The sequence below is a fragment of the Chelon labrosus genome (assembly GCF_963514085.1).
Source record: "Chelon labrosus genome assembly, chromosome: 21".
NCBI lineage: Eukaryota > Metazoa > Chordata > Actinopteri > Mugiliformes > Mugilidae > Chelon > Chelon labrosus.
The window spans coordinates 10,825,324-10,836,698 of record NC_140354.1 but is presented as its reverse complement, the minus strand read 5'-3'; the positions used below and the strand labels follow the sequence as shown (position 1 = coordinate 10,836,698).

General features: G+C 43.3%; 2 protein-coding genes across 4 annotated transcripts; both read left to right on the top strand.

The window, feature by feature from the left end:
• Positions 1-1,131: 1,131 nt before the first annotated feature.
• On the top strand, positions 1,132-2,906 carry LOC311506774 (leucine-rich repeat-containing protein 3B-like; the record flags this gene model as incomplete). Its single annotated transcript, XM_084570842.1, has 5 exons — positions 1,132-1,377; positions 1,716-1,841; positions 1,941-2,105; positions 2,195-2,273; positions 2,514-2,906. 5 exons carry the CDS (start codon positions 1,132-1,134, stop codon positions 2,741-2,743), a joined length of 846 nt encoding a protein of 281 aa, XP_084426968.1. The 3' UTR covers positions 2,744-2,906.
• A 1,070-nt stretch (positions 2,907-3,976) lies between these two features.
• On the top strand, positions 3,977-10,409 carry psmd3 (proteasome 26S subunit, non-ATPase 3). Of its 3 annotated transcripts, none has more exons than XM_084570568.1 (13): positions 3,977-4,047; positions 4,134-4,304; positions 5,220-5,410; positions 5,715-5,855; positions 6,070-6,206; positions 6,339-6,529; positions 6,797-6,900; positions 7,299-7,413; positions 7,513-7,632; positions 7,823-7,926; positions 8,018-8,173; positions 8,373-8,423; positions 10,153-10,409. In XM_084570568.1, the coding sequence occupies exons 2-13, from the start codon at positions 4,139-4,141 to the stop codon at positions 10,228-10,230; spliced, it is 1,554 nt and encodes a 517-aa protein (XP_084426694.1). In that variant the 5' UTR covers positions 3,977-4,047; positions 4,134-4,138; the 3' UTR covers positions 10,231-10,409. The 3 variants fall into 3 exon arrangements, with proteins under 3 accessions (XP_084426694.1, XP_084426693.1, XP_084426695.1); XM_084570569.1 differs by having other exon boundaries at positions 4,017-4,057; XM_084570567.1 differs by having other exon boundaries at positions 3,986-4,304.
• The last annotated feature ends 966 nt before the right edge of the window (positions 10,410-11,375 follow it).

Below are 11,375 nucleotides of genomic sequence, written 5' to 3'. Positions count from 1 at the left end.
TCACACTTATTTTTCCAAATTTTATCAAAGCATTTTATGTCAGTCATCTTCTATTCAAGGTGAGGCCATCTACTTTAATTTGCCATTTATTAAAATAAGCATGCAGACTAAAGACAGACTAAGTGATGCTCCTGTTTGTTTATTTGTTTGTTTGTGGAAGAGCCTGTGTGCGTCACAGTCATCTGTTCCTCCTCCTCCTCCTCCTGCGAGTCTGAGAATTTCTTCCTCTTCTCTGCTCAGGAGCGCCGACATGTGAGTACAGATCATCTCCTCTTTTTTGTTTGTTGATGTTTTCATGTTTTCGCGAAGGTGAAATGAGAAAGTGATCATCAGTTAATGGTGCTGTTTGTGCTGTTCTGCATTTGTCTGGTTGTTTTAGTTTGTGGTAGAGAGTCAGAGCAGAGCAAACAAAAAAACAAACAAACAAGAAGGAAAGAATAAATGTCATAACTGTATATGTGTGACAGTGAATATAATCTTATAAACCGCAGCAACCGGAAAAAAAACAGAAGAAATAATCAAACAATGATGAGAGAATATTAGATCTATATTACAGGTGTCACATGTGAAAAACCTCAAATTAATGAATACACGGAGAAAAGGAAGAAAGAATTTGAAACTATCTGGAATTTCTACTTGTAACAAATAAAGTTTATCTGAGAAATAATCAGCAGCTTTAACCTTTTCTTTTCTTTTCTTTTCTTTTCTTTTCTTTTCTTCAGCATCTGACACAGTAAATCTGCAGGTTTTAATCTCTGTTTTAGGATTAATCTGACTGTCATCTAGTTCTCATCATTAATCCATCTTTGTCATCTTCGTCATCATCATCCTTTTGTTCTGCCGTCTTATTTTGTGACTCTCTCTCTCTCTCTCTCTCTGTCTCTCTCTCTCTCTCTCGTAATCTGGTCTCGTCAGTTTATTTTTATATTCTCACAAGATTGCAGTGTTGAACATTTCTGTTGAAAATTGTTCCTAAAGCTTAATTTATTTATTTGTTATTTCTCACACTGTCTCGCATTATAACAGATATATTAAAATATCACAAATAACAGTTAGGGTTCTTTGTCAGCAGGGGGTGCTGTGATTATTGACACCAGCATCTGAACATGTGACCGCGTGAACGTTCATGCCATGTCCCACACTGAGACTCTGCCGCTGCCTTCTTCTTCTGTGGTGGATATTTCACCACAGCGGATGCTCCTCCTCGTCCTTCTCCTTCTGATCGTTCGCCCCCCCTGTCCGGTGGCGACAGCATCACCCTCTACCATGGCTCTGTGGCGCCATGGCAACAGAGTGTCCATCATCAACATCTGCCAACATTTGGAGACGGTGGATGGAGGACTGACGGTCCGCTGTAGTGGGCTCAGACTGAAGCAGGTGTGTGTGTGTGTGTGCTCTTCATGATGATATTGGGACACACAGCAGTGTTTCCTAACGGGGACTTCACTATGTTGATGTTCTTGTGAGGACTGCAGGTAACATGTTTGACTTATTATTGTCAGGTTAACGTTTGGTCTTCAGGTCAAAAGGCTGGGCTGATGGTTCCAGAACAGAAGGCTACAGCATGTGATTAGCCTAGCTTAGCATACATGTGGAAAGCAGGGATGTTGGAGTCCTCACTTGTCATGAAAGTAGACGCAGCAGTGACCATGTATTAGTGTCTTATTGGACCTGCTCAGGTGTGTTTGTGTCATCAGGTGTGTTCTTGTCTTCAGGTTCCTCTTGGCCTGTCTAATCGCACCACTCGTCTGTTTCTGAATAAGAATCTGCTCAGCTCTCTGCCGGCCGACTCTTTCTATGATCTGTACCTTCTTGACGAACTCGACCTGTCATACAACCAGGTGCTGAACAAACACATCGTCGTACCCGTTTACGTCACTCAGAGTCCAGCGGAGACCCTTTTTTTACTTCATTCCTTTCTTGTTTCCTGTCCCTCTCAGCTATCCTCTCTAGAAGCTGGTTGTTTCAGTGGGTTGGAGTCATCTCTCAGTTTCCTGGACTTGTCATCCAATCGTCTGTCTATGTTGGACCCAGCGGCCTTTGGTGGGCTTCGAGTTCACGCCAACCTCACACACAACCCTTGGCATTGTGACTGCAGGATGCAGGTAAGTTACACCTGCACAGGTTGAATGATATCAATGTTGATTTATAGTTTTGTTTCACAGTATGTCAATGATTTCCTGTTTGTGTTCAGCTGTCGATGCCTCAGCTGGCTATAGACTCGTCATCACTGGCTGAAGTTGTCTGTCAAACCTCCGATATCCCAAACCTCGGTATGTTTTCAAATGTAACTACGACAGAACATAACTTTTCACGTTTTTTTTTTTGTCTCATTTTTGTGTTTTTACATTCTTGTTCTTTTTTGATGACATTTCTACTCTAATTAATTTATCTAATGCTACTTAGCATTTACTGAATGTTGTGTTTTGAAGCAGCAGTGACCCTTCAGTCCAAACTAGTGGACTTCTAGTAGGAGTGCTTTCTTGTCATCACTCTCTCTGTGTTTGCTACAGGAGCTGTTGGGATTCCGCTGGTCTTACTGGTGGAGGACTGGGATCTGTGTCTGTCTGTGAGGAGAACCACAGACATATTGACACTGATGACCATGTTGCTCTGGTTTTTAATGCTCATTTCTTACCTGGCCTATTACATCCGTCAGAACAGGGTGTTCGCCCGCCAGCACTGGGATTATCTGAAGTTCTTGGAAAACCGGGCTCCTTTTCACGGCTTTACACCAGCATGAAAGACTCCTCGAGGGCCTATTAGACTCCTGCAATCTTTCCAAGGACCTATAGAGCATCTCCAGAATTTTGTCAAGGACCCCCAGAGCCTCCTCAATAATCATTTTATTTTAGCCACAGAAACCGCAAACATTCTCAAGGAATCAGTTCTTCCTCAAAGTCTCCTAAAGCCCCATCCACAAAAAAATCTTTTTGTAGCTGACAGTTGGTCTCTAGTGGACTTTCCCTGCTCTGGTTGCCTAGGTAACCCGTCTTCTCCAAATGTTTCTGAGTGAAAAGTGGCGACACATCACTTCCTCTGAGTGTGTGGATGAACCTTGACTGCATCCTCAGCGAACTGCTTCTCCTCCATCAGTCCATCAAAGTTTCTGTCCTCAGTTTATCTGAATTCATAAGACATAAGACATAAGACATGTTTATTAATCCCACGTATGGGAAATTTCCTTGTCATGTCATTGTTCGTTCTGTTTTCATTCTCAATAAAGTCTGCCCTTACTGTTTGTCTGACTCCCAAACTCTCTGAGGTTGATCTGGAGTTCAGGGGTTCCTACTGATCTTTGCTAAACTCATTATTTACTCACACACCTAGGCAAACCATGAAATTACTGACAGAGCCCTGCTCTACAGCAGTTTAGAACAAACAAACACTGACTCTACGGACCACCTTCATGTGTTTATACTGAAGTGTGGACTACCAAAGGTTCTTTTGCACATTTGGAAAATCAAAAGGTTCTGTTGGGGTTGGTTGTAATCTGCTGCCTCGCCACTAGATGGCCCTAAACCGACCACATGGGTCCCTATGTGCTGAATAGATTAGAATAGATTGCCACAGAAACACGATAAACAGCTTCAACTGAGGAAAGTACTTTGTAAAGTTGTAAAGTTTAAATGTATAACCCATCATGGAGTATAGAAGGCATGTCAGCTTTCAGCTCTGTATATTCCAACAAATGACATCTAATGATTTAAGCGAAGATGCCTTAGTTTATTTACTAATATATTTCAACGAGAACAGAAAAATCAGTGTAATAAAAACGTATCCCCTGAAATGTCGATAAAACTCATTATATATTATTAGAACACAGTCTTAAACATTGCACAATACACTCAATAAATCATCATCTGAACGTAATTGTTTGTTTTTCTAATTCATCAACTTCTCTTCTGCACGGCAATCGATCGATCGATCTGTTATCGACTATCTGAGTCTGCGCTCTTGTTTCCTCCCTCATTTTCTTCTGTCTGCAGTTTCCCACAATCCTCTGCGCTCCAAAATAGTTGCCAGTCATTGTGCGGATAAAGTAAAGTGAGTGGACGTGAGTCTGCAGATTAAACTTCACCGTTAAGCTACCGGACCTTGTGTTCCTTCACTGTTTGCCGTTTGTCTTCCAGACAACATGAAGGAGACAGCGGCCAAGCGGCGGGATAAAGCGGGAGGCCGGGACTCCAAAGCCGAGAAGGCGAAGGAGCCCGGCCCGGAGCCGCAGGACGTGGAGATGCCGGAGGAGGAGGCGGCTAACGCGGCTAAGCAGCCCAAAGAGCTGGACAGCCTGACCCTGGACGGTAAAACCGAGATTTAACATGACCGTAAAAACGTCCGGACACAGCAGCGGGGTTCACTGTCGCTCCCGTAGACGGGAAATAACATCAGTTAGCTTGTTAGCATGAGCGGCTAACAGAAGCTGCGAAGCTAGCTGTGGAAAAAAAAAAACGTTTTAAACACAGAAAATCTGAAATGTCCGTTTTTTTAAGTAGTGAAGATAAGTTTTCTGGTGCTCTGTGTCATACTGACAACAAATCAGATCAGGTTAACAATAAGACAAACGCACAATCAAACAAACATTAAGCTGTCTTAATGCTGTATTCGGTTTGTGGTTTATAATCTGATTTCTCCACTACGACTTTAAATGACTTTTAAATATTTAGTTAAATCAATTTTTGGGCCGGTGACATCTTCATCCTCATACTCCCTTAAAAACAGCTAAGATTTATCCTTGTGATGTGAAGCCAGGTTGTATTGGTCTTCCTCACACTGATACTGAGGCTCCTCGTTAAACTACTGTCTGTCAAACTGTCTTTATCTCCAGTGAAGCACCTCAGAGCAGATCCACATCTAACCACGAGACCCCGCTGTGTTCATATTTGTCAGACCTGTCAGAAAACTATAACTCAGGAGGTTTGCGAGGAGATTAAACAGCTGATTATATTCATTCAAAGTACTCCGTCCAGTTAGCTCAACATCTGTTTGACTTAAAGAGTCACCTAAAGAGTAGCACTTGATTGATAAACTAATCATTTATAGACTAATTTATGAAATATGCAGCAAAACAGAATCAAAACGAACAAAACAATCATTTGAGACACAAATAAAATGTATAAAGTTATGAATGAACCTCTGTGTGATGAAACTGCTGCTTATTTCTGGGGTTTGTTTCTCCTCTCTGTGTCCTACAATGTTCATCTCTTACTCCTCCTCAGACATTAAGGAGCACGTGAAGCAGATAGAGAAGGCAGTGTCGGGGAAGGAGCCTCGGTTTGTTCTCCGAGCTCTGCGAGCGTTGCCGTCCACCAGCCGCCGCCTCAACACCAACGTGCTTCACAAAGCCATCTGCGGCTTCTTCACCAACAACGCCACCACCCGAGAATTCCTGCTGGGCTTCCTGGAGGAGGTGATACACCGATCAGCTGCACTACTGATTATTGATTCCAGGTTTTCAGATTAATATTCAGTCTGACAAAAAAAAAAAAAAAAAAAAAAAGAAGCCAAAAAACACGGAGAGATGAAATAAAGTAGCTGGATGTTTCAGCTTTGGATCAATCGTATCAGTAATCTTATTTTCTCCAACAAACAACTCAAAGACGTCTGAACGGTTTTAAATAAAGTGAATAAAGAGGCACAGATTCCTGATCTGATCATCAGCATTGATGTGTGCCCTCTCTCTCTCTCTCTCTCTCTCTCTCTCTCTCTCTCAGCCAATGGAGATGGCGGAAGGAGACGTCCAGTTTCGCCCGAGGACGGGGAAAGCAGCAGCATCTCCTCTGCTGCCGGAGGTGGAAGCTTACCTGCAGCTGCTGCTGGTGGTTCACCTGACCAACAACAAGAGATACACCGAGGTCTGTTTAGTGTCTTGAAGTTACTGGAAGAGTTGTCTGATTTATAAATAAAAACACATTGTCCGGCTGAGAGGTTTACCTCTTCAATATAAACCGTCTGACTGAGACCTGACAGTTCATATGAACACACAAGCAGCTGCTGGACTCTCTGAAACTGGGGGTGTTGACCTGATGGATGATGATGATGATGATGTTGTTTACATTGTTGTTTCAGGCTCAGAAAGTGTCGGATGACCTGCTGCAGAAGATCGGCTCGAAGAACCGCAGAGCTCTGGATCTTGTCGCAGCTAAATGTTACTATTACCACGCCAGGGTGTACGAGTTCCTGAACCAGTTTGACACTATCCGCAGGTACACACACACACATACCCATACATGCTTGTCTACACACACACACACACACACACACGCACACACACACGCACACACACACACTCTCACTGGCCGAAGCTGAAGCCTTGATCGGACGGTGGTCTGTTTCAGTTTCCTCCACACTCGCCTGCGGACAGCGACTCTGCGTCACGATGCCGACGGTCAGGCCGTTCTGCTGAACCTGCTGCTGAGGAACTACCTGCACTTCAACCTGTACGACCAGGCCGAGAAGCTGGTGTCCAAGTCCGTGTTTCCTGAACTGGCCAACAACAACGAGTGGGCCAGGTACCTCTACTACACAGGTGAGACGTGGCCTGGTTTAGGCTTCTGTGTCAGGTCTCCACAGAGCCTCCATCGTTCTCTAAGCACACAACTAACTACCTAACCTGTCAGCTGTGTTGACTAACTAAGCGGTTCGTGTTGGAGCTAATAAATGTTAACGTGTAGTTACATTAAGGGGAGTTAAACATCCGGCTATGGAGTAGATGTGATGCAGAAGCATAAATGTAGCATCGTACTGGAGAGAATCTCACTTCCTGTTTACCTGCGTGTCATGTGACCTCCTTCAGGTCGTATCAAGGCCATCCAGTTGGAGTATTCTGAGGCTCGCAGGACTCTCACCAACGCTCTGAGGAAAGCTCCCCAACACACTGCTGTGGGCTTCAAACAGACGGTTTGTAATAATAATAATACATTTAATTTATAAGCGCCTTTCAAGACACACAAGGACACTTTACAAAACACAAGGACACAAAACAAGACAGAGCAGAAAAAAATAAATAAAAAAATGGAACAGTGCAGTCACGGGGAGTAAGCTTTCTGGAACAGGTGGGTTTTGAGTCTGGATTTGAAGATAGGGAAAGAGTCGATGTTTCGGATGTCCGGTGGGAGTGAGTTCCAGAGTTGGGGAGCAGAGCAGCTGAAGGCTCTGCTCCCCATGGTACTGAGGCGGGCTGAGGGCACAGAGATTCCCTGGAATTTTGTACACCCAATACGCATGTAGACGCACACACAGTGACACGCAGCGGGGGTGGGATCATGTAACCTCATGACTGAAGTGTGTGTTTTCAGGTTCACAAGCTGCTGATCGTGGTGGAGTTGTTGTTGGGAGAGATTCCTGACAGACTTCAGTTCAGACAGCCGTCGCTTAAACGCTCCCTGATGCCGTACTTCCTGCTCACACAAGGTCAGCGCTCTCACACACCTACATTATTGCGTCAGCAGGGCTGGGCATAATGAACTTGTCATGAACTTAGTGTGTGTCTGTGTGTGTCTGTGTGCTCAGCTGTAAGGGCAGGTAACCTGGCCAAGTTCAACCAGGTGTTGGAGCAGTTCGGAGAGAAGTTTCAGACTGACGGGACGTACACGCTCATCATCCGCCTCAGACACAATGTCATCAAGACCGGTGAGCCAATCACACGCCACTTCACCTCTGACGTTGTGTTTTACATCACGAGTGTATGCCGTCTGATTACATGTGATCGAGAGGCAGAAATTATCAGACATATCATGTTGCTGATCACTCAGACAGCCGCCATCTTTGTTTGTCACTGGACTGAGGCTCCTCCTTTAAGTTAAACTGTGTGTGTGTTCAGGTGTGCGTATGATCAGTCTGTCGTACTCTCGCATCTCCCTGGCCGACATCGCCCTGAAGCTGCAGCTCGACAGTCCAGAGGACGCAGAGTTCATCGTTGCCAAGGTAACCGAGAAACTCTTTTTATTAAGCGTAAAACAAGTACCACGCAGGCGTGCACCGACCTCTTCTGAACGCGTGTGTTTGTTTCCTGCAGGCAATCCGTGACGGCGTGATCGAGGCCAGCATCAACCACGAGAAAGGCTTCGTCCAATCAAAAGAGACCATGGACATCTACGGGACCAGAGAGCCCCAGCTGGCCTTCCACCAGAGAATCTCCTTCTGCCTGGACATCCACAACATGTCTGTGAAGGTGAGACCCCCCGATTCACTTGGCTGCTCGTCACTCCCGCTACGAGAAAGTGAACTGGTTTAAAGAAAACATTTAGTTCTCATCCACACGTGAGAAATGGTTTGTGAGAAATCTGAATTTAAAATATGAGAAGTGTTGATCAGCTCCTGTTACAGATGTATTGATACAGAATAAATCACTGACTGTCTGTCTCCTGCAGGCCATGAGGTTTCCTCCTAAAGCTTACAATAAGGACCTGGAGTCGGCAGAGGTAACGCACACACACACACGAACCCATGTTTCTATCTTTGTGAGTCTCATACACCAGCCTCAACAATCATCTCAACTAAGAGCCTAACTCTTAACCTTACCCGTTGCTCTGAGTTAACATTTCATTTATTGTTTCACGTGCTGCAGTTGCGGCTTCTCAATAACAACCGTCAACATAACAGAGAAGAGCATGTTAAGAGACAGGCCTTAGTTATTATTACTGTTTACATCAAATTAAAGTAGCCTGTGAACAAATAAAGTAAAACCATGAAAATGACAACACTGAGATACTCAGGTTAATGGGAGGAGTTATATTTCCCCTCTGACACACAAAAAAAATGCAGCATTGCACCTGATGGACCAGTTGACAACCTTATAAATATGAAGCCTAAAATATCGCTATCGCCCTCTAGTGGCACTACAGGTAACATGAGTCTGTTAACACTGACAAAGGCAAAAAAATTAATTTGGAAGCAAAATGAATATATATCAAATAATATACTCCTTAGGATGCAATATTTATTTTATTTTACGAGAACATCTGGCTCTCACAGCGTCTGCCAAGAAAAATTCTGGCCCTTGGACACAGGGGCGTAGCACCAAATTCTGGGCCCTGTACGCTCTTAATGTCAGAGGGCCCCTATCCATGCCAGTGCATGAAGCACGTGAGGAAAAAAAAAATTGGGGCGTTTATTTCTAAACAAACAAGCATAAATAGGGTTTTAAGCTAAAATCAGATTATATTGACGACTAGTTCTTTCATTCACAACCTGAATTGATGCATTTAGCCTACTTGTGCTCAAACACCTATAAACATTAGGCTACATCTGGTTTGTGTACTAACGTTTTGATCCTTGACACATTTTGATTTTAAAACATTTATTCTTGAACAGGAGCCAACAATTGTACACAGAGAATCAAATCAAATAAACTATCTAATTTTTCAATAAAATTGCAGAAAAAGAAATAAAGCCTTGCTAAAGCCTTACACGAGATGTAAGGATGTAATTTACATCCCAGCCTCCAGGTCATTCAATCTGCGCTCACTAACTTAATTGTCGCCGGCCGCTGTCTATAGGCGGACTAAACCATTTTGCGTCTCCAAGAGGGGGGCCCCCAGAACGTCCAATAAGTTGAGAGGGCTGTGACACAAAGTTCATTCCCTCAGTTGACGTTATAAATATATTTGAAATACATTATGAGACTAATTAATTGGTCGGCCCAATTCATTCCAAAAAAAATTTAAATAAAAAATTTGGATTTTCATGGGCCCTCTCCCTACTCGGGCCCTGGGTAGTCAGGTCCCCTTTCCCCCCCCCCCACTACCCCTGGTGTAAATGTTGAGCTGTCATATCATTGACAGACCAGGAGGTGGCAGCAGCTCCATGTCTTATCATCATCTGCAAATAAACAGAAGAAGAAACGACAACAAATTGACTTTAATCTCTTAGACACAGTTTCATTTCTGGTCGTTCTGTAAATAATAATAATAATAAGTTTCTTCTTCTCTGCTGTTGTCTGCTGCCGTTCTCTGCACATGCTCAGTAGGAGTTTGATGTATAATTGTGGACGTAGTTCAGTCTTCCCTGTGTGAGGTCAGGTTTTATCAGTGAATGGCTGCTTGTAAAGCTGTCATTCAGTCACATTGATTATATTTAATTTCTCTTCCTTATTCCTAAAAATTTTAATGTGTTTTTTTTTTTTGTTTTTTTTCTGTGCGTTGCGTTCAGGAGCGCCGGGAGCGCGAGCAGCAGGATCTGGAGTTCGCCAAAGAAATGGCCGAAGACGACGACGACAGCTTCCCATGAGCCTCTCCGCTGACTTCCTGTGCAGGCAGGAAGTGGTTGTGTGTTCGTAGACCAGTTATTACCCACAATTCCCCCTCCCCTCTTTTTGTTTCTCCTGCTGTGACCTCGCAGCTCTGAACGTCACTCTGCTGCTGTTTGTTGTTTCTCTCTGAGATAAATAAATTCTCTGCCTTTGTTTACACCGTCTTTTTTTTTTTTTTTTTTTTTTTCCTGGGCTGTTCAGACTAACTGGATTTATTTACATAAAAACAACAACAGGAGAAACGTGATATCATTAATAATTATACTTTGTTAAACAGGTGGAAATTAACAAGGCAACAAATTGAAAAAGAGTCTAAACAAAGAGAAAAGTCATGAATATTAATAGTAATCCGAAATAGAGACGAGTATTAATCGTTCAGATTGATTAGACTTCACATTAATTGTTTTAATTGATCAGTTTTCTTTATAAAGCATTAAATTAGCGTTAAACAGTGCGAATAGATAGCTCTTACCTTCATGTGTTACAGGTGTTGATTACTGAATTAAAAACCTTTTTTAACCTTTTTTAGGATTCTAAAAAAAAAAACAATTTAGCAATAGTTTCAGTCCAACAACTAATTTATTAACTGGTTCTTTTGAGTTCAGCTGATTGGTTCCTGGTGAAGTTATAATGGAGGCTCCTCAGAGGCAAATGAGCCCCCTAGTGGTGAGCTTTGACTCCTGCAGCGGCCGACGGAGAGAAAAACTGAAACCAACATTAACTAAACATAAAGGCAGGTTCACATAATCAAACCTCTGCTGATTCATTCATGCAGCTACAGCATGACGTTTGGACGCTTATATCGGTCAGTTGGATAAGCAGCCTGTTTCCCAGCAGCCTTGTTGGTCTGAGCCCGTCAAGCTGGAAATCCTTCTTCATCTGTGAGTCAGCAGTTGAGCCGCAGCCCCGTCCATTCAGAGAATTAAGATGTTAAGGCTGCGGCTGATCTGATGGGAAATCCCTGTCTCCGCTAAGGTTATTTACAGGATCTTTCAACGTTAATCACAGTCTGAAATGAAAACAGAGGAGGACTCTTTATTACACTCCTTACCACCGAAAATGACAAAACATCCTCTGCCATGTGTTCCACTCAACCTCCTTCCAGAGCTGTTATTCTTGGTCT

Excerpts from the sequence above, each read along its gene's own strand:
- psmd3 (XM_084570568.1), top strand. The coding sequence starts at position 4,139 with ATGAAGGAGACAGCGGCCAAGCGGCGGGATAAAGCGGGAGGCCGGGAC. Across the intron at positions 7,633-7,822 it reads ACACAATGTCATCAAGACCG|GTGTGCGTATGATCAGTCTG; the intron begins GTGAGCCAATCA and ends GTGTGTGTTCAG. Across the intron at positions 8,424-10,152 it reads AGGACCTGGAGTCGGCAGAG|GAGCGCCGGGAGCGCGAGCA; the intron begins GTAACGCACACA and ends CGTTGCGTTCAG.